The 18,955-nt window shown below is 54.9% G+C and overlaps 11 protein-coding genes across 11 annotated transcripts; 8 read left to right on the plus strand and 3 right to left on the minus strand.

Moving 5' to 3' along the window:
- Positions 1–9: 9 nt before the first annotated feature.
- BAUCODRAFT_307758 (uncharacterized protein) lies at positions 10–1,686 on the minus strand. Its single transcript, XM_007683062.1, has 4 exons — positions 1,558–1,686; positions 1,221–1,470; positions 622–1,147; positions 10–539 (listed from the first exon to the last, which is right to left on the minus strand). The coding sequence occupies exons 2-4, from the start codon at positions 1,436–1,438 to the stop codon at positions 129–131; spliced, it is 1,155 nt and encodes a 384-aa protein (XP_007681252.1). The 5' UTR covers positions 1,439–1,470; positions 1,558–1,686; the 3' UTR covers positions 10–128.
- Positions 1,656–2,757, plus strand: BAUCODRAFT_307814 (uncharacterized protein). Its single transcript, XM_007683063.1, has one exon. The coding sequence runs from the start codon at positions 1,848–1,850 to the stop codon at positions 2,670–2,672; it is 825 nt and encodes a 274-aa protein (XP_007681253.1). The 5' UTR covers positions 1,656–1,847; the 3' UTR covers positions 2,673–2,757.
- Positions 2,758–2,842: 85 nt separating this feature from the next.
- Positions 2,843–3,589, minus strand: BAUCODRAFT_143361 (uncharacterized protein; the record flags this gene model as incomplete). The annotated part of the gene is made up of 2 exons (XM_007683064.1): positions 2,843–3,487; positions 3,542–3,589. 2 exons carry the CDS (start codon positions 3,587–3,589, stop codon positions 2,843–2,845), a joined length of 693 nt encoding a protein of 230 aa, XP_007681254.1.
- A 694-nt stretch (positions 3,590–4,283) lies between these two features.
- On the plus strand, positions 4,284–4,708 carry BAUCODRAFT_54166 (uncharacterized protein; the record flags this gene model as incomplete). The annotated part of the gene is made up of 2 exons (XM_007682796.1): positions 4,284–4,613; positions 4,685–4,708. Coding segments are annotated over 2 exons (354 nt in total), but the record flags the coding sequence as incomplete, so codon positions are not given.
- A 243-nt stretch (positions 4,709–4,951) lies between these two features.
- Positions 4,952–6,814, minus strand: BAUCODRAFT_38996 (uncharacterized protein). The gene has a single exon (XM_007682740.1). It carries the CDS (start codon positions 6,341–6,343, stop codon positions 5,288–5,290), a length of 1,056 nt encoding a protein of 351 aa, XP_007680930.1. The 5' UTR covers positions 6,344–6,814; the 3' UTR covers positions 4,952–5,287.
- Positions 6,815–6,870: 56 nt separating this feature from the next.
- Positions 6,871–9,120, plus strand: BAUCODRAFT_78858 (uncharacterized protein; the record flags this gene model as incomplete). Its single annotated transcript, XM_007682819.1, has 1 exon — positions 6,871–9,120. A coding segment is annotated over one exon (2,250 nt), but the record flags the coding sequence as incomplete, so codon positions are not given.
- Positions 9,121–9,423: 303 nt separating this feature from the next.
- Positions 9,424–11,124, plus strand: BAUCODRAFT_307726 (uncharacterized protein). The gene is made up of 3 exons (XM_007683065.1): positions 9,424–9,960; positions 10,016–10,179; positions 10,249–11,124. Exons 1-3 carry the CDS (start codon positions 9,726–9,728, stop codon positions 10,801–10,803), a joined length of 954 nt encoding a protein of 317 aa, XP_007681255.1. The 5' UTR covers positions 9,424–9,725; the 3' UTR covers positions 10,804–11,124.
- Positions 11,125–11,742: 618 nt separating this feature from the next.
- Positions 11,743–12,242, plus strand: BAUCODRAFT_39001 (uncharacterized protein). Its single transcript, XM_007682741.1, has 2 exons — positions 11,743–11,782; positions 11,859–12,242. Exon 2 carries the CDS (start codon positions 11,912–11,914, stop codon positions 12,092–12,094), a length of 183 nt encoding a protein of 60 aa, XP_007680931.1. The 5' UTR covers positions 11,743–11,782; positions 11,859–11,911; the 3' UTR covers positions 12,095–12,242.
- Positions 12,243–12,316: 74 nt separating this feature from the next.
- Positions 12,317–13,617, plus strand: BAUCODRAFT_39002 (uncharacterized protein). The gene is made up of 3 exons (XM_007682742.1): positions 12,317–12,438; positions 12,581–12,721; positions 12,771–13,617. The coding sequence occupies exons 2-3, from the start codon at positions 12,682–12,684 to the stop codon at positions 13,496–13,498; spliced, it is 768 nt and encodes a 255-aa protein (XP_007680932.1). The 5' UTR covers positions 12,317–12,438; positions 12,581–12,681; the 3' UTR covers positions 13,499–13,617.
- A 2,079-nt stretch (positions 13,618–15,696) lies between these two features.
- BAUCODRAFT_39003 (uncharacterized protein) lies at positions 15,697–17,755 on the plus strand. Its single transcript, XM_007682743.1, has 2 exons — positions 15,697–16,336; positions 16,589–17,755. The coding sequence occupies exons 1-2, from the start codon at positions 16,052–16,054 to the stop codon at positions 17,303–17,305; spliced, it is 1,002 nt and encodes a 333-aa protein (XP_007680933.1). The 5' UTR covers positions 15,697–16,051; the 3' UTR covers positions 17,306–17,755.
- BAUCODRAFT_39004 (uncharacterized protein) lies at positions 17,737–18,365 on the plus strand. The gene has a single exon (XM_007682744.1). It carries the CDS (start codon positions 17,803–17,805, stop codon positions 18,133–18,135), a length of 333 nt encoding a protein of 110 aa, XP_007680934.1. The 5' UTR covers positions 17,737–17,802; the 3' UTR covers positions 18,136–18,365.
- The last annotated feature ends 590 nt before the right edge of the window (positions 18,366–18,955 follow it).

An 18,955-nucleotide genomic window follows, 5' to 3' on the forward strand; every position in this document is an offset into this window, starting at 1 on the left:
TTCTGGATGAAAATGTAGGGGGTGTGCTGGAAGTCGAACACTTGATTCGAGGATATGTGGATACCCGCTACTCGCCTTTGCTTCGCTGGGAGGATGCGAAAAGGAAGAGAGAGAAGAGATGACGGACGTCAACTCCGGCCAAAGAACATCGCATTCCCCTCCGCATCTTTCCTCCCCGCTTTGGAGTAATCCCTCCCGGGATCAAACTCCTCCCACATGCTGGCGGGGTAGATGTGCTTGTTGCGCTCGTACCAGCGACGATCGACGACTTTGGTGGTGGCCGGATCGTCGGTGAAGCCTTCGAGTTCCGAGTCCGGGATGACGCGTGGAGCGGCGGCGGCGGCGGCTTTGCGGGAAGAGGCTGTGGAGAGGAGGTTTGATGAGGTTGGGTCGGTGTTGGTTGGTTCTATATTGGGTGTGGATGTAGTCGGGAGAAGATGCGCAGGTGTCGCAGCCGTAGGCTCAGCGGAGTAAGCGAAGATGGGCTTCTGTTTGTACCCGACCGAGCGGTTGAGGATGAAGTAGTGGAAGTCGTAATGCTAAACCAGACGGCACACGTTATCAGTAACCACACACTCTCACTCCTCCCTGACCAAAAGTAGACGTAAAGGTAGAACTCACGTGCGGCACAATCAAATCATTCCGCACAACCATCAAATCATCCACCCCAATCCTCGCCCAGTCCTTCCGCGTCTCCGCACCCACTTTCCTCGCTCTTTCCAAAAACAGCCAAATCTGATCGCCTTTCTTCATCCGACAGATCCCACCCGGGGCGCTCTTGCCGTTGAAGAAGGTGAAGGGGAGGATGAAGTCGGTTTGCTTGACGGCTTCTTGCAGGGCGGTGTATTGCCGGCGGAGCTGGTCTTTCAGTGCGTTTTCGCGGAGGACGGTGGATTTGGTGAGGGCTTTGGGCTGGTGGGCGAGGGAGGAGTTGGGTTTGAGACCTTTCTTCACTGTGGCGGTGGTGGTGGTGGTGGTGGTGGTGGTGGTGTCGTCTGAGTCGGTCTGAGCTGGTGTGGCTGACTTGCGCTCGCCGTTGTTGCCATCCATACCGGTGTCGTCGTGTTCTTCGTCATTGCCAAATGACAGTCCTCCCCTCTTCACACCCTTCTTCCTCTTCTTAATCCCCGCTTTGGTCGCCGGCTCGCTGTACTTGGGCCGTCAGCACCCATCTGCACACACACACACACATACACCCTTGGCTCTTGGACTGCCCTTACCGTCCATCGGGCGTCGCTGCGCCACTTGAGGGTGCTGGTGAGCCCTCAAGACTCGCCTCGAGTGCTTCGGCGCGTCGCTTGCGGAAGTCGGATAAATGGACGAGGCCGTATGTCTGCTCTTTCAGCAGGTCTTCGGTCGTGTGCACTTGCGAGGTGAAGCGTGTGTCCGGGGTTGCTGAGCCGGAGGAGGGTTTTGAGGGTGTACTCGTGTCGGCCATGGCTGTGTTGCTTGGAAGAGAGTAACGAACAACTTCCTCATCCATCGATAAGCATGTGAAAGCTTCAGGTCGCCGACAAGCGGAACAAACATCTTCCGTGCGCCGCACATTGAACCTACATTCACTTCTCCAACTTTCGTGCCTACCTCATCCGTCTAATACATCATCCATCCGTCTCACTACACCCGCTTGTCGCACAGTACTCCCTCCCAACCACAACAATGGCGGACTCACACCCCTCAGACCCTCCTCCCTCTTCCCATCCGTACGCGCCCCCACCACTCCCCGCACCCTCCTCGAAAACCACCCCGCTCACAGCTGATCCCCAGTAAGCCACCGTGACTCCGCCTCCCAAGCCGCCCCACCACCACCACCACCACCCCGCCCCATCGCCGCCTGCCTCTTCGACATGGACGGCCTCCTCATCAACAGCGAAGACCTCTACACCCTCTGCACCAATGCCATCCTCCACTCCTACGGCCGCCCTTCCCTACCCTGGCACATCAAAGCGCAACTCCAAGGCCGACCCGGTCCGGAAGCCGGAAAAATCTTCCAGGCATGGGCGCAGTTACCCGACCCGTCGGAGGTGGTGATGGAAAAGATTAAGGAGCAGCAGCGGAAACGGTTCCCGAGTTGCGCGTTGTTGCCGGGGGTGGAGGAGCTGTTGAAGGAAGTTGGGAAGGGGGTGAGGGAGGGGGTGATGGAGGTGGCGTTGGCTACTAGTTCTCATGCCGGGAATTTCGCGCTGAAGACGGCGCATCTGACGCAACATTTCGAGGTGTTCTCGGAAGAGCAGAGAGTCCTAGGCGATGACCCGAGGATAGCTCCGGGAAGGGGGAAGCCGGCCCCGGATATCTATCTCCTTGCGCTCAAGACGATCAATGACCGCCGTACACGAGAGGGGAAGCGCGAGGTGAAGCCGGAGGAGTGTTTGGTGTTTGAGGATAGCGTCCCCGGTGTTGAGGCGGGGAGGAGGGCGGGGATGCAGGTGGTGTGGTGTCCGCATGAGGGGTTGCTGGAGGAGATGAGAGGGAAGGAGGATTTAATATTGGCGGGGCTGATGGGGACGCATGAGGAGGTGGAGGAGAAGAATGAGGCGATCGGGGTGATGCAGTCTGGTGGGCAGGGCGGTGGCAGGAGGAAAGGCGCGCCGGGGGAGGTGGGGGATGGGTGGGGACGGTTGTTTAGTACTCTTGAGAGGTTCCCGTGGGCGGAATACGGGGTTGAGGTATGAGGGCCAATCAAAAGCGATTATGTGTGCGCCAATAGATCCTGTAGAGCGCATAGACTCGGGGCCGCCACGGCCTCTGTATGTATGCCAGGTCCCGTAATACGCCGCAATCAAGGCAGCCACCGCATGCTTTGCGCCAGACACCATGCAGAAAAGCAGCACATCTTTACATATCAACTCTTCAACGCCTCCAAGCGCCCCCTCATCTGCGCCAACATCTCCTCCGACCCCATCTCCTCCTCTTCCTCCTCCTCCACCGGCTGCGTCCCCACCAGCTTCTCCGGTACCTGGACCCCCGGCGTCGCGACCCTGTCCTTCAAAATCTCCCCCAACACCTTATCAACCTCCGCCTCCGCCTCCTCATCCTCCCCCAACGCATCCTCCGGTTGCACCAAAGTATCATCGACCATCTCCTCGATAATCCCTGCCTTGACCAACTCCTGACTCAACTCCCGCATCGTCCCCATCAGCTCCGGCAAGCGGACAAGGGAGTTGACGTCCCGCATGATGCCGGTACTATTCTTAATACTCCCTTCTATCTTGCGCATGGCGAAGGCTTCGTTGACTTGCATGCCCACGCTCGCGAGCGTGGCTTTGGAGGTGGCGAGACGTTGTTCTTGTTTGCGGACGCGGAGGAGTTCGCGGGCGAAGATGCGCGTTTCGGCGCGGGCTTGCGTGGCTTGCGAGGGGTTGCGGGAGGCGCGTTTGGAGGCTTGCAGGATGTAGGTGCGGGTTTTGGCCTCGAGGGTCTTGAGTTGCGCGAGGTCGCGGTCGAGTTTGCGGGTGTTGGAGCGGAGGAGGGAGTTGCATTTGCGTTTCTATATCACGTAATGTTAGTAGGCGAGGTATGAAGGTGGAGGTGAGTGACTTGCTTGCTCCTCTGGGTTTAGGCCGAAGAAGTATCGTCGTGCTGTGTCCATTGTGATGGTTATGCGAAGATTGTCCGAGACTGATATGTCGGAGGAGGAGGAGATCATTGATGCATTGTGCCTTCTTATTTGAGCTTAGCTTGGGTGTATGTGAATGTGACTGTGACTGTGAATGTGAAAGTGAATGCTGGAGGCAGAGAGATATGAGCATGTGACAGCATTGAGCGTCGCAAGGCATTCAGGCACCGAGAACTGGTCCCCTCGATGAAGTGACGTCGGGCGGGAAGAGCCGCCTCTCCACAAATGCTCTGCGTTTGCTGGAAAGGCCAGAGCTTCGAAGAAGAGACAGATCGGTTTGGCTGCAAAATACTCCTTCAATACAGGCCCAACATTGACGCGAACAGCTAATCGAATTGTCCAACAATCGACTGCATTGCTCAAAGCAATCAAGCAAATTATCAGCCGATATTGATTGAAGGATCAGCGCGAGCGGCAGTCCATTCGACAAGCTTCGTCCGACTTCCACCTCCACAAAACATTCAATATCAGCCTTGCCTGTCCTACGTTGGAAGCACATCGTTGCGCACACCAAACCCTCACTGTATCAACCAAATTAGCAACCATGGAAGTACCCAAGACAACAGACACCAAGCAGCAGGGCACCCAGATCACTCCCGAAGGTGAGTAACAAGGCTATATTGGTCCAATACAAAGAACAACCCCACTAACACCTTCACACAACACAGTCACCTGGGCTCAACGCTCCTCCAAATCCGACGCGGAGAAGAACCACGTCTACCTCACCATCTCCGTCCCCGACGTCAGCCCCTCCAACATCAAACTCGACCTGCAACCCACCCACCTCGACTTCACCGGCTACTCCGAAACGAAAAAGGCCACCTACCACGTCCATCTCGACTTCTACGCCGACATCGAGCCCGCCAAGAGCAAGATCAACCATACCCCGCGCGATGTCGAGATGGTGCTGCAGAAGAAGGAGTTGGATGAGGCGTACTGGCCGCGGTTGTTGAAGGAGAAGGCCAAGGTGCATTTCTTGAAGACGAATTTCGATAAAGTGAGTCTACAATACACAGTCCATGTGTTGGGTGGCAAGAATGTGTCGCTAACAACGTATGATTGCGATAGTGGGTCGACGAAGACGAACAAGACGCCGTTGTGGAAGACGACGACTACATGTCGCGCATGGGCGGCATGGGAATGGGCGCGGGAGGCGCTGGAGGCGACGGTGGCTTCGGCGGCATCGATTTCAGCAAGCTTGGTGGTGGTGCGGGGATGGAGGGGCTGGGTGGGATGGGTGGTATGGGCGGCATGGGCGGCATGGATGATATGCCCGGGGATGACGACGACGACGATGAAGATATGCCCGAGATCGAGGAAGGTGGTGATGATGAGGAGAAAGAGGGTGAGGCGAAGGCCGGCGCGACGCTGGATAAGGGGAAGGGAAAGATTGAGGAGGTGGAGTGACCTGTGGCATGAGAAGCGGAGTCCGAGCGTAAGGTATGAAGCTCATGGTGGAGGGCAAGCGATTGCAGGGTGTGCGCTTGTCGCGAGCGGCCACATCAGCTGGCCGAGGGGGCACTCTTCTCGAGCATGCCAGCCGCAGCGCTGTAACATCGCAGAGCGTGAGCGTGCGTCACGGTGAGTAAGTACAGATACCACGCATGGAAAACCAAAAAGAAACGGAAAGCAGATTCCACGCAAACTCTCACTCGAACTACCAGCTTCACTCTACTTTCCCGGATTCTGCGAGAAATTCATACTATACCCCCCCGTCCTCTCATCCTTGACAAAATTGAAATTCCCCGTACTCAACCCGAATGGCTTCAAAATACTATCCCCGAGTCCCCTCAACTTCCCCATCATCTCCGCCACCTCCCTCTCCTGCGCCTCCTTCAATCGCGGCGCTAATTTCTGTGCCGCGTCAACTACGGTCCTGTGATCCGAAGCGGATAGAGTCGCGACCATGGTGGGGTGGAGAAGAGTGTTGTAATCTTCGTTTGCCGCTTGCAGGGACTGCCAGGTGGAGAGTTGAGCGTTGGCTTTGGCGCGGCGGAGGAGGAGTTTGGTTTGCAGCGCGCGGATTTGGGACAGGGTGTGGCCGGATTGTTGGAGGAGGTCGATGCGGGCGGCTAGGGCTGGGGAGAGCTCTTGGACTGCTCCGTCGTCGTTGGCATCGTCGTCGTTGTCGTCATCATCGTCGGCTTCGTTAACGTCGCCGTCCTCGTCCGGTGACTTTGACCCCGACGTTTTCTTCTTCTTTTGCTTCTTCACGACCGGAAGCGGCTCCACCCTCTCCAACACCTCGATTGCCTTGGTCGCGGAGTCAACAGCTTCCTTCCATTCGTCCAGCTTCAAATGACACGCCGCGATGTTGCTGCGTAGCACGGCGACTTCATAATCCAGGTAATTCGGACATGATGATAGCGCTTTGTCGTAGGTTTGGATGGCGTTTTCGTAGCTCCCCGAACCGAAGAAGGTGTTCCCGGAGCCTTTGAGGGAGTTGGATTCGGCTAGGAGGGTTGCTTCTTCGGCGGGGGCGAAGCGGTTGGTGGCGGCAATGGATGATGTGTTATTTGGGTCATGGTCGGGATCGGGGTCATGGGCTGAGCTTCGGCGGTTTGTCCGTCTGCTGTTCGATGCTGCGGTTTCCGAGTGTGGTGTCGGACTATGTATGTCTGTTTGTCCGTGCGGTGGCAGATGGGTTGATGCAGGTGGTGATGGTTCCTCGTCGTCGAAAGAGTGGAAAGACCCCTCTGAGTCGGAGAAGTGGTCAATGTCCGGCATCGCTTGTGATTTGATACGTTAAACAATTTGTCTTACTAGTCGTTGCGTGAGGGTCCATACGAAGTTGTGTGCAGTAGGTGGAAGGCTTAGGACTCCGGCATGAAATCTGGTACTCTGCTCCCTTGTAGTGCGAATATACCGCCAGGACAGTCTGCCTACAGCACTTGGTGGCTCCCAAGCTTGTTAATGGTCTGGTCTGATCGTTGATGCTGCCCGGATTGAGGGTTGAAGAGGTGTGGTGCCGCCATCGGCTCCACTTATCCACGTGCCTACGCGCCACTCACGCCTCTCACGCCTCTCCAGGCTGCACTTCGTTTGTTGAATGTTCACTCCGCTCTGCGACGTACACTCTCGGCATTTCCGTGTGAATATCGGTCTCTCCATGTCATGCGTCGTCGACTTTCCCAGTCGTTTCCACCCAGCTTAGCGTCACCGACCTGTACGCACTGAAACTAACAATATGCCTCACTTCACAAGTACGCTCTACCTCCGACCAGGCTTGTACGGAGACTGACACCTTCTTAGCCGCCGACACCATTCGCATTCTTGTCGCCACTGACAATCATGTCGGTTACTGTGAGGGTGACGCCAAGCGCGGCGATGACAGTTGGAAGACCTTCCACGAGATCATGTGCCTTGCCAAGGCTCGCGATGTCGACATGGTCTTGCTCGCTGGAGACTTGTTCCACGAGAACAAGCCAAGTCGCCAATCAATGTATCAAGTCATGCGTTCACTACGCCTCAACTGCTACGGGCCCAAACCGTGCGAGCTGGAAATGCTAAGCGATGCAAGCGAGAACTTTGCCGGCGCTTTCAACCATGTCAACTACGAAGACCCGGACATCAACGTCGCCATACCAGTCTTCTCCATCCACGGCAACCACGACGACCCCACCGGAGAAGGTACCCTTGCGCCACTGGACTTACTGCAAATGTCGGGCTTGGTGAACTACTACGGCCGCACCCCTGAGTCTGATAACATTCACATCAAGCCTGTGCTTTTGCAGAAAGGGAGGACGAAGCTTGCACTCTACGGTTTGAGCAATGTCCGCGATGAGCGGCTCTTCCGCACTTTCAGAGACGGCAAGGTCAAGTTCTACCAACCCGGCACTCACCGGGAGGACTGGTTTAACATCATGAGTGTCCATCAGAACCACCACGCCTATACCGAGACCGGGTACTTGCCTGAAAACTTCCTACCGGACTTTTTAGATCTTGTCATTTGGGGCCATGAGCACGAATGCAAGATTGACCCCGTGACCAACCCTGAGACCAACTTTCGTGTGATGCAGCCAGGGTCGTCTGTCGCCACTTCACTCGTCCCGGGTGAAGCCAAGCCGAAGTACGTTGCTGTTGTTAGCGTCACCGGCAAGGACTTCACAACTGAACCCATCCGCCTCAAGACTGTTCGTCCGTTTGTGACAAGAGAGATTGTGCTTGCTGATAACAAGGAAATGCGAGAGCTCGCATTGTCTCCATTGTCATCTGTCGACATGCGGCCAAAGATTACGCGCTATCTCCGAACTATCGTTGAGGAGATGATTGAGGAAGCCAACCAAGAGTGGCTGGAGGCACGGCAAGAAGCAGGCGAGGAGGTGGAAGACGAAGAAGATGATCCTGCTGAGCAGCCTCTACCGCTCATCCGTCTGCGTGTCGAGACCACTCCTCCAGAAGGTGGCAAGTTTGAGTTGGAGAATCCGCAACGCTTCTCTAACCACTTTGCGGACCGGGTGGCGAACGTCAACGATGTCGTTGCTTTCCACCGCAAGCGCTCGACTAGAGCTGGCACGAGAGCCGCTAAGCCCGAACTGCTCGACCCAGAAGTGATGGCCGATCTGCAAACCGACAGCGTCAAAGTCAGCAAGCTCGTTCAGGAATACCTTGCGGCACAGTCCTTGACCATTCTCCCGCAAAACAGCTTCTCGGATGCCGTGACTCAATACGTGGACAAGTCTGACAGTAATGCCATGACTTCCTTCGTAAAGCAGGCGCTTACTCTGCAGCAGAAGCATCTCGTCTATGGTGAGGAGGAAGAAGACGACATGGATGAGGAGAAGATCTTCGATTTGATGGAGGAGTATAAAGCGAGGCAAGAAACTGCGTTTGCAAAGGGTGAGATGAAGAATAGCAGCAGGAAGCGCAAAGGGAGCAGAAAGCCGAGGCCCAGTTTCTGGAATAGCGAGGATGAGGGCCATTGGGAGGACAATCCCGCAAGCATTGCGCGAGACAAGGACGGCAATCCGATCGAGAGTGCGGAAGAAGATGAAGAAGCTGATGCTGCACCGAAGGGTAAGGGTGGAAGAGGCAGGGGCGGCAAGGCTGCAAATGGAGCGACGCGGAAGACCCCTGCTACTGCTGCTAAGAAGGCTCCGGCGAAGGCAACAGGTGGCAGAGGCAAGGAGAAGGCTGCTGCAGAGGACGAAGAGGAGGAGGAAGAAGAAGAAGAAGATGATGTGGTCATGCTTGACGATGACGACGAAGACGAAGACGAAGCCCTCTTCGTGAAGCCAGCGGCTAAGAAGGCTCCCATGAAAAAGCCTGCTCCTGCGCCAACCAAGGCTAATGGCACTAGGGGCACACCTAATGGCACGCAAAGCAAGTTGAACTTTGCTGGAAGCCAGCCTAATGGCAGCACTTCGAGGGCTGGCGGTAGGGCTGCGGCAACGAAGGCTGCACCTCCCAAGCGTATTAAGGAGCCGAGCGACGACGAGATTAGTGATGACGATGCGTTTGAGACGCCTCCTGCTACTGCTGCGAAGAATCGGGCGAGGAGATGAGAGGCGTGTTTGCGGCGTTGGCGAGAAGCATGGATCTAGCGAGGCGTTGGGTGTTTGATCAACTTCACCGTGTCCCGCATTGCGGACTGGGCGCTTTTGCACCAAATACCACATGATGAGACGAGAGACGCAAAGTCAGGCGGTATGAGCGATACAGTACACACCGGATTTAATGTCGTCGGAACACATCCGCAATCCCGAAACCTTCACCTCACCCCACCTCCTCCTCTCCTACTCTTCGGCAAACCCCATGCTTGGACTGATACATGGCTTCTGCATCAAGGGCTTGGCTGTGACTCCATATACCCCGCTTCCTCTCGTCCTTGAAGGGTACCAATCGAGACTGGGACAAGGAACAAGATTGCTCAACGCAGCTCGAGTATGGCCTCGGCTGCGATCTTGGCTCACCAAAGTGGACTCGACAGACTCGTGTGAGGATGACCTGATCGGACAGGTGACCGCACGAGTTCCGCCTCCTCTCCTACGCGTACGCTCAGGTAAGATATCTTTCTGCTGTTCCCTGACATTCTTCCTCTTGGCCTCGCCATATTGTCTATCCTATTCCCCCCAGCTATTCGAAGCGAAGCATACCACATAGACTCACCATGCCTCTCGCCCAATCCTGGCTCGACTTCGAGAACAGCGTAGGCGGCCGCTCGCAGCTCAAAGGTACACCGGAGGAGATCCGAGCGCAGTACGATGGCTTGATCCAGGCGCTGATGCCGCTGTATTCCGCTCCGTCGGACGCTGTGGAGTCGAAAGACTTCGACGCAGACGGCGTCAAGGTTAGAGGGTATTGGCCGAAGGGGACGACAGGGGAGCTGCCTGCTGGAATCTGGAGTGAGTGGATTTCAAGATGGTTAGATATGGCTCCGGGCTGACAAGTGATTGATAGCTCACGGGGGCGGTTGGGTGGTTGGAGATATCAACGGCGATGACTTGCTGTGCCGGGCTGTCTCGGAGCACAACAAGGTTGCTCTCTTAAGTGTCGAGTATCGCCTCGCACCGGAGCATAAGTGGCCGGCGCAGCTGGATGATTGCATGACTGCATATAAGTGGGTGAGTGGGCGGTATCCAGTAGTCCTAATAACATAGGATTGAAACGCTGACAGCACGATCACTGGCCAGGCCCACAAGAACGCCTCGTCCTTCCACGCAGATGCAAACAAGTTCTTCACCATCGGCGGCTCAGCCGGTGGCGGTCTCGCCCTCTCCACCGCAAACCAAGTCATCCAAGACTCTTCGCTGAAGTCAAGCCTCAAAGGCATCGCAGCTATCGTTCCGGTTGCCGTGCATTGGGACAGCTGTCCGGACAAGTATAAATCCAAGTATACAGCCTACAAAGACAACGCCGAAGACGCACCCGTCATCAACAAGCAGTCTATGGCGGACTTCTTCAAAATCACTGGCGTGGATCCGAATGATGAGAACACCTTTACTTCTCTTGCGACGAAGAATCACAAGAACTTCCCGCCCACATATTTTGCGAGCTGCGAGTTCGATCCGCTGAGAGACGACGCTACGGTCATGGAGGCGGCGCTGAAAGACGCCGGGGTGGAAACAAAGCATGATCATTACAAGGGTTTCCCGCACTACTTTTGGATTGTGCCGACGGTACCGGAGAGTCAGACGTTTGTGCAGAATCTGGTGGGCGGGATTGAGTGGTTGAAGTCGAAGATGTGAGATTACTCGTACTTGTGCTGAAGGAGCTGCTAAGCTAGAGTGTTGCTACACGTATTGCAACCACTATAGCGAGCCGCTTCAGCATTTCCCGCTGGTGCTACGCTCACCTTCACCGTCGTCCATGTCCTATTCTTCCCTTACCGACATTGAAGCGCAGGAACTCAGTCACTTACTCAGTCGTGTAATCTCAGGCCAACCTGCGCTTCTAGATCAGTAGGACGCAAGTCGTCGGGCTCCCAGAATCTTCCGGAAGGTTCTGCATTCATGCTTTCCAGCACTGCTCGCGTCACTAGCGGACCACCGAGCTTCGGACTGTCAACGCCCAATGAAGCCATCACTACCTCGAGCTGTTCGGCCTTTGACTGTGGCGCTTTTGCCTCGGGTGATCCGTCGTTCAGTGGCCTTGCCGTTGTCGTCTTGGAGGGTCGGTTGTTTCTGTTGAACTTGCGGTTTGGTTTGAGCGGCAGGCTCCACTCCGGCGTGGGAGTGTATCTGGCGTCTGCAAGAGAGGTTAAGTTTAGCTGCTCTATGCTCATCTGCTCAGGACTGACAACGGTTCTTGGACTCACTGCCCGATCGATGAATGCATTTCCGTGCTTCATCTGCTGATGGTCCACATGTGAGAAGGTGATGCTCTCGAAATGCTGTTCGAACAGAATGAAGCGCTCTTCTGCTCTGATGTCATCTGCCTGTTCTTCGAAATGGCCTTGGTGGGAAAGTACATACCGCTCCCATGCCTGGCTATGCTGCATGTGCTCGGCTTCCGGATCCAGCAGTTGACGGCGGCAGCGACGGCGCTTTGCAATTGCGCCGGTGGTTGTTTGTTGGAGCGAGAACGTAGGGTTGTGAAAGCCCGTTGGGTCAAGCAATGGAAGTCATGCAAAATATTCTTGATGGTATGTCTCAGAATCTTCGCCGGAGGCCTCGCTGTCCGCCATCAAATCTGTGCAGCTGCTGTTCTGTAAATGACTGGGAGCACCTTGAAAGAAGGAGTCGGTACTGCGGAAGATTGCCATGTTGTCTAATACTAAAGCGTGATAGAGCGTTTACTGTACCTCTGAATGCACACAGCGCCGGCGGATATGCCTCGTCCCGATAGTGGTAGAGCATGAGTGTACACTTCCAGACTAGATCTCTGAGTCTGCAAAATGCCTTTGTTGGCTTAACGAAGACGGCATTGTCAGACGACTTCGTCGATGGTGCTTTGTTCGCACCTCTATTGTATTCATGGGAGAGGCTCGGACCCCCGCCTGACGTGGTTGACGAGAGCAGCGCTACCAGTTCGGTATGATCATTTTGTCGACGAGCTTCGGAAAGTTCCTTCTATTGCGAAGGGTGCTGGAATCATGTGTTCGCTGTGTGATCATGTAAGGCGCACTTGAGCGAAGAAACTGCATTTGTTGGGCCTAATCTCAGTCCGCTGCGTCGAAGACTGCCTGTAAAACACAGAAAATCTGATTAGTGCAATGGATGTCTACAAAGGCGAGTCCTACAATGTGAAGCTGGGAATATCGCGGCCGGTTTACCTCCGGCCTTGTCTCTCCATGAAAGAGCCGGAGGTAAACAGACCCTTATCTTTCTACCCACCATCTCCAAACCTTGTTGAACGACGTCTCTAATGAAATAAGGCCGGAGGTAAGTGAACAAGCCCTTAGGGTTGTTGATCCCATAAAGTAGTCCCGATGCAGTAGACAGACCGGTGGTGGACCAGGCATCACCACTGAACGAAAGGACACGCAGCGAATGCTTTGTCGTATATCAAGCTCACGTCGTGTAGGTGTGTTCGATGGTCTAGCATTTATAGTATCGCGACTTGACAAGCATTGACAACTTTACCCACACAACGTTTGATATCCTCACTTATACACCAACGCAATCATGCATCTCGGGCTCGAAGGAAAGGTTGTGCTGATAACAGGTAAAATGGCGTTTCCTCCCTTCTGCAACTATCTGACCTTCGAGGATAGGAGGCACGAAAGGCATCGGCCGCTCAATGGTGAAAGCTTTCCTTGAAGAAGGTGCAATCGTCCACTTCTGCTCTCGAACCAAAGCCGACATCGACAATGCAAACTCCAATCTGACGAAGCAATTCCCATCTACCAAGGCTATCGGGACGGTGGTCGACGTCTCCAACATCGATCAGCTCCGCTCATGGGTCTCCTCCTGCGCCACGGAAAGCGGCCGCATCGATGTCGTCGTCCCGAATGTTTCTTGCTTCGCAATGCAAAACACTGCGGAGGATTGGCAAGCTGCCTTTCAGACTGACATGTTTTCGCTCTGGAGTATGATCGACGCTGCCCTCCCGCATTTGGAAAAGACCAAGGGCAACGTTGTCACGATCTCCTCCGTCTCCGGCCGCGACATAGATTTGACTGCCCCGAGTCCATATGGAGCGATCAAGGCGGCAGTCGTGCATTACACGGCGCAGTTGGCACACCAAATGGCGCCGAAGGGTGTCAGGGCGAACACGTGCTCGCCTGGGAACATCTACATCGAGGATGGCGTATGGGGGCAAATGGAACGAGCGCATCCGGAGGTGTTCAAGGGGCAGATGGATCTTAATCCTATGGGCAGAATGGGCAAGCCTGAGGAGATTGCAGATGCAGTGCTATTTCTTGCAAGTCAGAGAGCAAGTTTTGTAAGTGGCGTGAACTTTGTAGTCGATGGATCGTTGTGTACCGGTGTTCAGCTCTAAAAAGGCAGCAGTTACGCAGAGCGAACTACACAGTATCAGTGTCAGCACTGAGCAGCGGGATTCACCATAGAGGCCATGACCTGTATGCACAGTCTATTTGCGTCCGTGACCACAGTACCAGCGTCAGTTCAATGATGCTTCTCAAAAAGCGGCTTCATCATTGCACCTCCCAGGTTTGTCGAGTGATGCTACGACTGACGTGCGGATTGAGTCTGACAGCACGCTTGCAATACCAAATGGTCTTCCCATGTGGATGCATTGCTCGAAGGTCTCGTGTTAAGAGAGGATCCTGTGTGAAGCTATGGCACGAAGTGACAGCTTCAAGCTCTCGTCAAGACACGAGTGCGAGGTACCTGCGGCTGACCGTTGAAACGGAGTCATCGGCGGTGTCACCTCAGGCGTTAAAGCCGAGCAATCTGTTAAACGTGTCTCATACCCAAACACTCACTTTGATTAGGGCTGCAACGGTCGTGGTGCGCGCTGGGACCACAAACATTTGCGCACACCGCGGCGTCAAGGCATACGACGAGTTGTTGCCGTGAAGCAGAACCTTTTGTGACGAATGCAAGCAACTGCGGCCTGGGGTACACAAGTCCGAAGCTTAAGAGTCTGGATCGTGCAGCATTTGGCTGGCATTAACGCCATCCCGTCGTTCCAAGTGCAAGCCTGTCCAGGGATGAGTTCATGTGTATCAGGTGGTGGTCGACAAGCAATCTCCCGTTCCCGTAGACGGTACTGGGGCACCTTCATCCTCGGCGCCGGATAGCTGCTTAGACTGGATGGATCAGTGTCATCAACCGATGCATGCTGCAAGACATGTAGCACTCCCGCGAGCTCCAGGAGTAGGGAGTACAGAGATAAGCACGCGACAGGACGGACTCACGTCCACCGCCATTTACAGTTGACGTTGAAGCTTTGTTTTACTTGGGTAGTAGTGCAGTGAAAGGCGGACGAATAGCAAAATTCGTGCGGTCTCCGAGAAACTGTCTCGGCCAATCACCGTTGTGGCGCAGCTAACTTATGCAGCGGGCCGAGCGGTGCGTTGTCCTAAGTAAGACCGCTGCACGGAGTCGAGTTCCTGTATGCAGCTCTGAACCACTAGAAGCTGATTCTTTGTCGCTGTTGTTGTACGCTAGATGGAGCTCTCAGCGCGGTGTTGGCAGGCCAGCTCGCCTCGTAGAGACTGTTAAGCTGGACAGCCATTTCCCAACCAAATTCAGCTTGGGTGGATTTCGCAATGTGGGAGATGCTACCAGCGGACCTAAGCGAAATTGACAGGTTTCCAGAAGAAGGGCCCCTGGTTGATCTCGGGCGGACCAGCGCTCCGAAAGTAACACACCACCGGCAAAGAAAGGCAGGAACCCGCAGAGATGGCTCGATGGTTCGTGCACTCCTTTCCTTACCCTCCAAGGCTGTAGTTTTGTGCGACACGAGGAAGCTCATGCAGGCACATCGCTGTCACTGCCTATTGGCTGTACAACCGAAGCGCCCTTTTTGTGGTGAGCGCCATCGCTGCCATGCATAACAGCTGCACGGGACGAACAAGGGAGAGCTGTTGATGCAGCTGTATGCATGAACAGGGGCAGATCTGAAGACGAGAGCGATGAAGGCGCGGTGCCGGTACCCAAAACGACTCGTAGAGGCCAGCGCTCAAGATAGCATCCTTGGGTCGCTCCAACCAGTCAGCATCCGTCGCACAGCGCTGCTTATGCGGCAGGTGGCAAAGGATGTGGCAGGCTGTCGAATGTACTACGCAGACGGGCTGTGCATGTCTCTCTTCGCATTCGCCGTTCTCGTCCATACCCAGACGGAGATTGAGTACTTGAACAAGCTGATTTGCCGTTGCTTGTGCGCGAAGGGGAGGAGGCAAACGCAAACGCATCACTGACGCAGTCCTCCGGTTGGCCCGCTAGTTGCAGCTTGCAGCGCACGCGGACGAACAGGCCAAATCCTTGCCCGGGGTATGATCCCCGACATCGTTGGGCACAATCTGAACACATACGCCCCTTTCTGCCTTGCCTCTTTATGAATAATCAGCCCAGGAGAGAGCGTCAAGTATAATCTCGCAACGCTATTCGTCGAAGGGCGCACACACCGCCAACGGTCAACATTCTCCCTACCAGCCACAACACGCCCTGGGCGGGCCTACACGAGTCGCTTAGTGTGAGCCATCTTGACGGCTTCGGGCAAGCCAAATACGTGACCAAGACCCGCTTCCCGCCAACCTCCTCGCTCCCTCGCTCTCGTCGCTTCTTGCGCAGCATTAAGGTATACATCGATTACATCACGTTCTATCACATTCCGGAACAAAGTCACGAGGCCTCGAAGGGACTGGTGTTTTGACTAGCAAACTGCCAGTCTCGAACAAACTTTACCCAAATGATTCCAAGGCAGAACAGGTCCGGACAGTCTTCTTCGCGCCCTCTGCTGTTTCCTCGTTGTCGACACGACAGAGGACGATAGGACGACAAACTACACATTTCGAAAAACCCGCTTGACGACATCAACAACAACAACCGGAAGGTGTGCCTGGGCACCTTCGACGGTTAAATCATGGCCCAGACGGCGGGATACCCAGGACATGTTCCGCACTTTTCATCTTATAGTGCATATCAGACACCTCCACGAACACCATATGGACGTGGAGACAGCTCATACTACTCCGCGAGGCATTATACACCTCCCACAAGTGGACACACTAGGAGGGCGACGAATGACGGGACGTTCTCGCACTCTTACGCAACTCCGCAGACCTCATACTACTCGAGGCCACCGGAGTATTCTTCGCCCAGCTATTACGCATCGGCGCAACAATCCGCGCCGCGACGAAGCGACTATGTAAGTGGCTCTGACTACCAACGCAATGGCACCCGGTACTTCTACCGGGAGTCAGCGGACTGCGATCAGCGCAGGCACTCGACGAGCAAGCAATACTCGTCGTCACGGTCGCAGTACGTCTACACAGACCACGGCGACCGCAGCGATGAGTATCTGCCGCGCTACGAACAGTACGAAACGCAACCACCGCCGTACAAGCGTCAGCAGAGTTACTACGCAGGTGCACGCGCTGACCATCGCTCTCACGGTCAGGTGCCCATTTACACCACAGCAGCCGCAGCAGATCCTACACCTAAGTCATCAGCACGACCGCGAAGATCATCATACACGAACACAAGCAAACCAGCCAGACCGACTCCTCCACCGCCTCGGCCAAGGACGAGCACAGCTCACAAACCGCCACCGAAGGCGACAGAGGACGACGCGCGTCGCGCAGACATACCAGCTGGCTACTCAATCAAGAATTGGGACCCGACAGAAGAGCCCATTTTACTCCTTGGAAGCGTCTTCGACGCCAACTCACTAGGTAAATGGATCTACGATTGGACAGTCTTCTACTACGGTCCAGCAACGCCCATGTCGGGGATGGCTGGCGACCTATGGCTCCTCCTGATTCAGCTTGCAGGCAAGATTAAGCGGGCTGAAGAATGCATGCCAACCATCCGGCGCGCATCATCGCACGATATGGTCGATGACTTCCTGGAGTCTGGCGAGAGACTGTGGCAGCGCTTCAACAAACTTCTCAAGATCTGCGAGAACTACATGTGGAAGGCCGCGCGGAAGGAGGCAGGCGCCTCGGGTGCGAAGAAGGTTACTATGGGCCAGGACAGCGGATGCGAGTTTGTGGACTCGATCTTCGGTCGGCATCGGGAGCTTGAGCGGACGGAGAAGCTCATGACTGGTATTCGGCTGTGGTCCATGCGCTTCGATGCGAACTGCGAGGACATACTGCGGCATCCTACCGCCTAGACGTGGCGAAGACGACACGCGGCGCGCCTCTCTACTCGCTTGTCCGGCGATGTATCGCCTTGCACCATCTCGGCACAGGACTTTTTGGGACGGCGTCACGGTTATCTGATTGGGCGTTACTTTCTACTCTTTCAACAGCGAATGTGTACGACCACTGATTTGCTAGGGCTACAAGGGAGCGGACCGGGACAGCATGCACTCTGGGTGGCGTCTGAGTCATGGTCAGGCTGCGTTTCAAGCGTTCTCGCTTTCGTCTTCGCAAGGGATGCATTGCTACTGGGCGGACACGGAAAAGCTATATACCCCATTTGCGAGCATATTGACTGCGGGATTTAACGGCGCGTCGCTGCGATTTGCTGATTTTTCGGAAAAGATGTTGTGTTGCTACATTTTGCATATACCGCTTTCTCGTAACATATACATGAATATATCGCTCTACTTACTTCTCACCACATCGAGTCGTCTACCAACGGCCTGGTGGACGTCTGGTCAAGGTGATGGCGATCTCCGGCGACCGCCTGCAAGCACGTTGCCACACTGTGAGACCTGCCAGGAGCTTCCCAGTCTCTCGTGCGCCGGCTAAGCATCAGCATCCTGCGAACTGCGATCTGCGTACAGTACAGTGCATCTGTAAGCGCCCAGCGAGCTTCTTTCTCTACACCACTTCGCCACAACGTGCCGATACATGTAGCTACCCCTCGTCTTCCCTCCATCATGCCATGCAGCCCAGCCCTACACCCTCCTCGAAATCCGGCCGACAAATGGAATGCTCAGCCCTACGCGCAGACGCTGGGGCGTTTGTGCCGTCGGTTACGGTGCCGAAGGACTAGCGGCTGCGCCGAAGACTTTCCTGAAAGAGTGATTGAGTGCTTACATGTCCTATTATGCACGCGTGCATGCAGATATTGATGAATTTGTTCCTATTCTGGGAGACAAGTCGTAGCAATATTCGCATTCGTACTGAGCTTCTGCATGTCTTTGTGTCCTCAGTAGCGTGGTGATATGCGGAGAAGGAAGGCTTCTTTGTATGTAGAGACGCAAGGACAGTGTGCAAAGAGCACCCGATGGCGGTAGAATCTTCAGAACATGAAATGGGAGTCACAGTGGCTCAAGCCAACCAAATTGCAAGCCGGTCAATGGTCCTCACACTAGATACCATTAGACTACCCTCATCGCCTCCCATGCCTATAGCAGCCTTGAATATCCAATACAAAGACTGATGCCAGTCGCAAACCCAGTCATGATGTGAGTGTAGGGTGTTCGTTTTTTTTCGCGAAGCATAGCTTGAGTTGAGTGGTATTGGCTCCGGTGGAGCCTCTTCTGCCCCAGCTTCAATCTGTGCCTGCACATTTTCTTGACTCATGTATATCACATATTCCTGCAGTCAAGCTCCAGTACCAACACTCGCAACATAACATCTCGCCCAAGCTGAAGACTGTACGAGCGACTCGATCGCTCTCCCGACTCGCATATCAATCGCTCAGCGTCCAGACCTGCCGCATCAAACGGCACACAGTTGCAAAGTCGTTCCGTCCCAGAGTGCAAGGCAGGATGGCGTCCACAGGCCTCGAGGGAAGTCTACAAGACCTGAGCATAATCAAAGACTCGTATCCTCAAGCAAAAGACGCAGACAGCGACCCAGCCAAGCTC

Source organism: Baudoinia panamericana (genome assembly GCF_000338955.1).
Source record: "Baudoinia panamericana UAMH 10762 unplaced genomic scaffold BAUCOscaffold_14, whole genome shotgun sequence".
NCBI classification, from domain to species: Eukaryota; Fungi; Ascomycota; class Dothideomycetes; order Mycosphaerellales; family Teratosphaeriaceae; genus Baudoinia; species Baudoinia panamericana.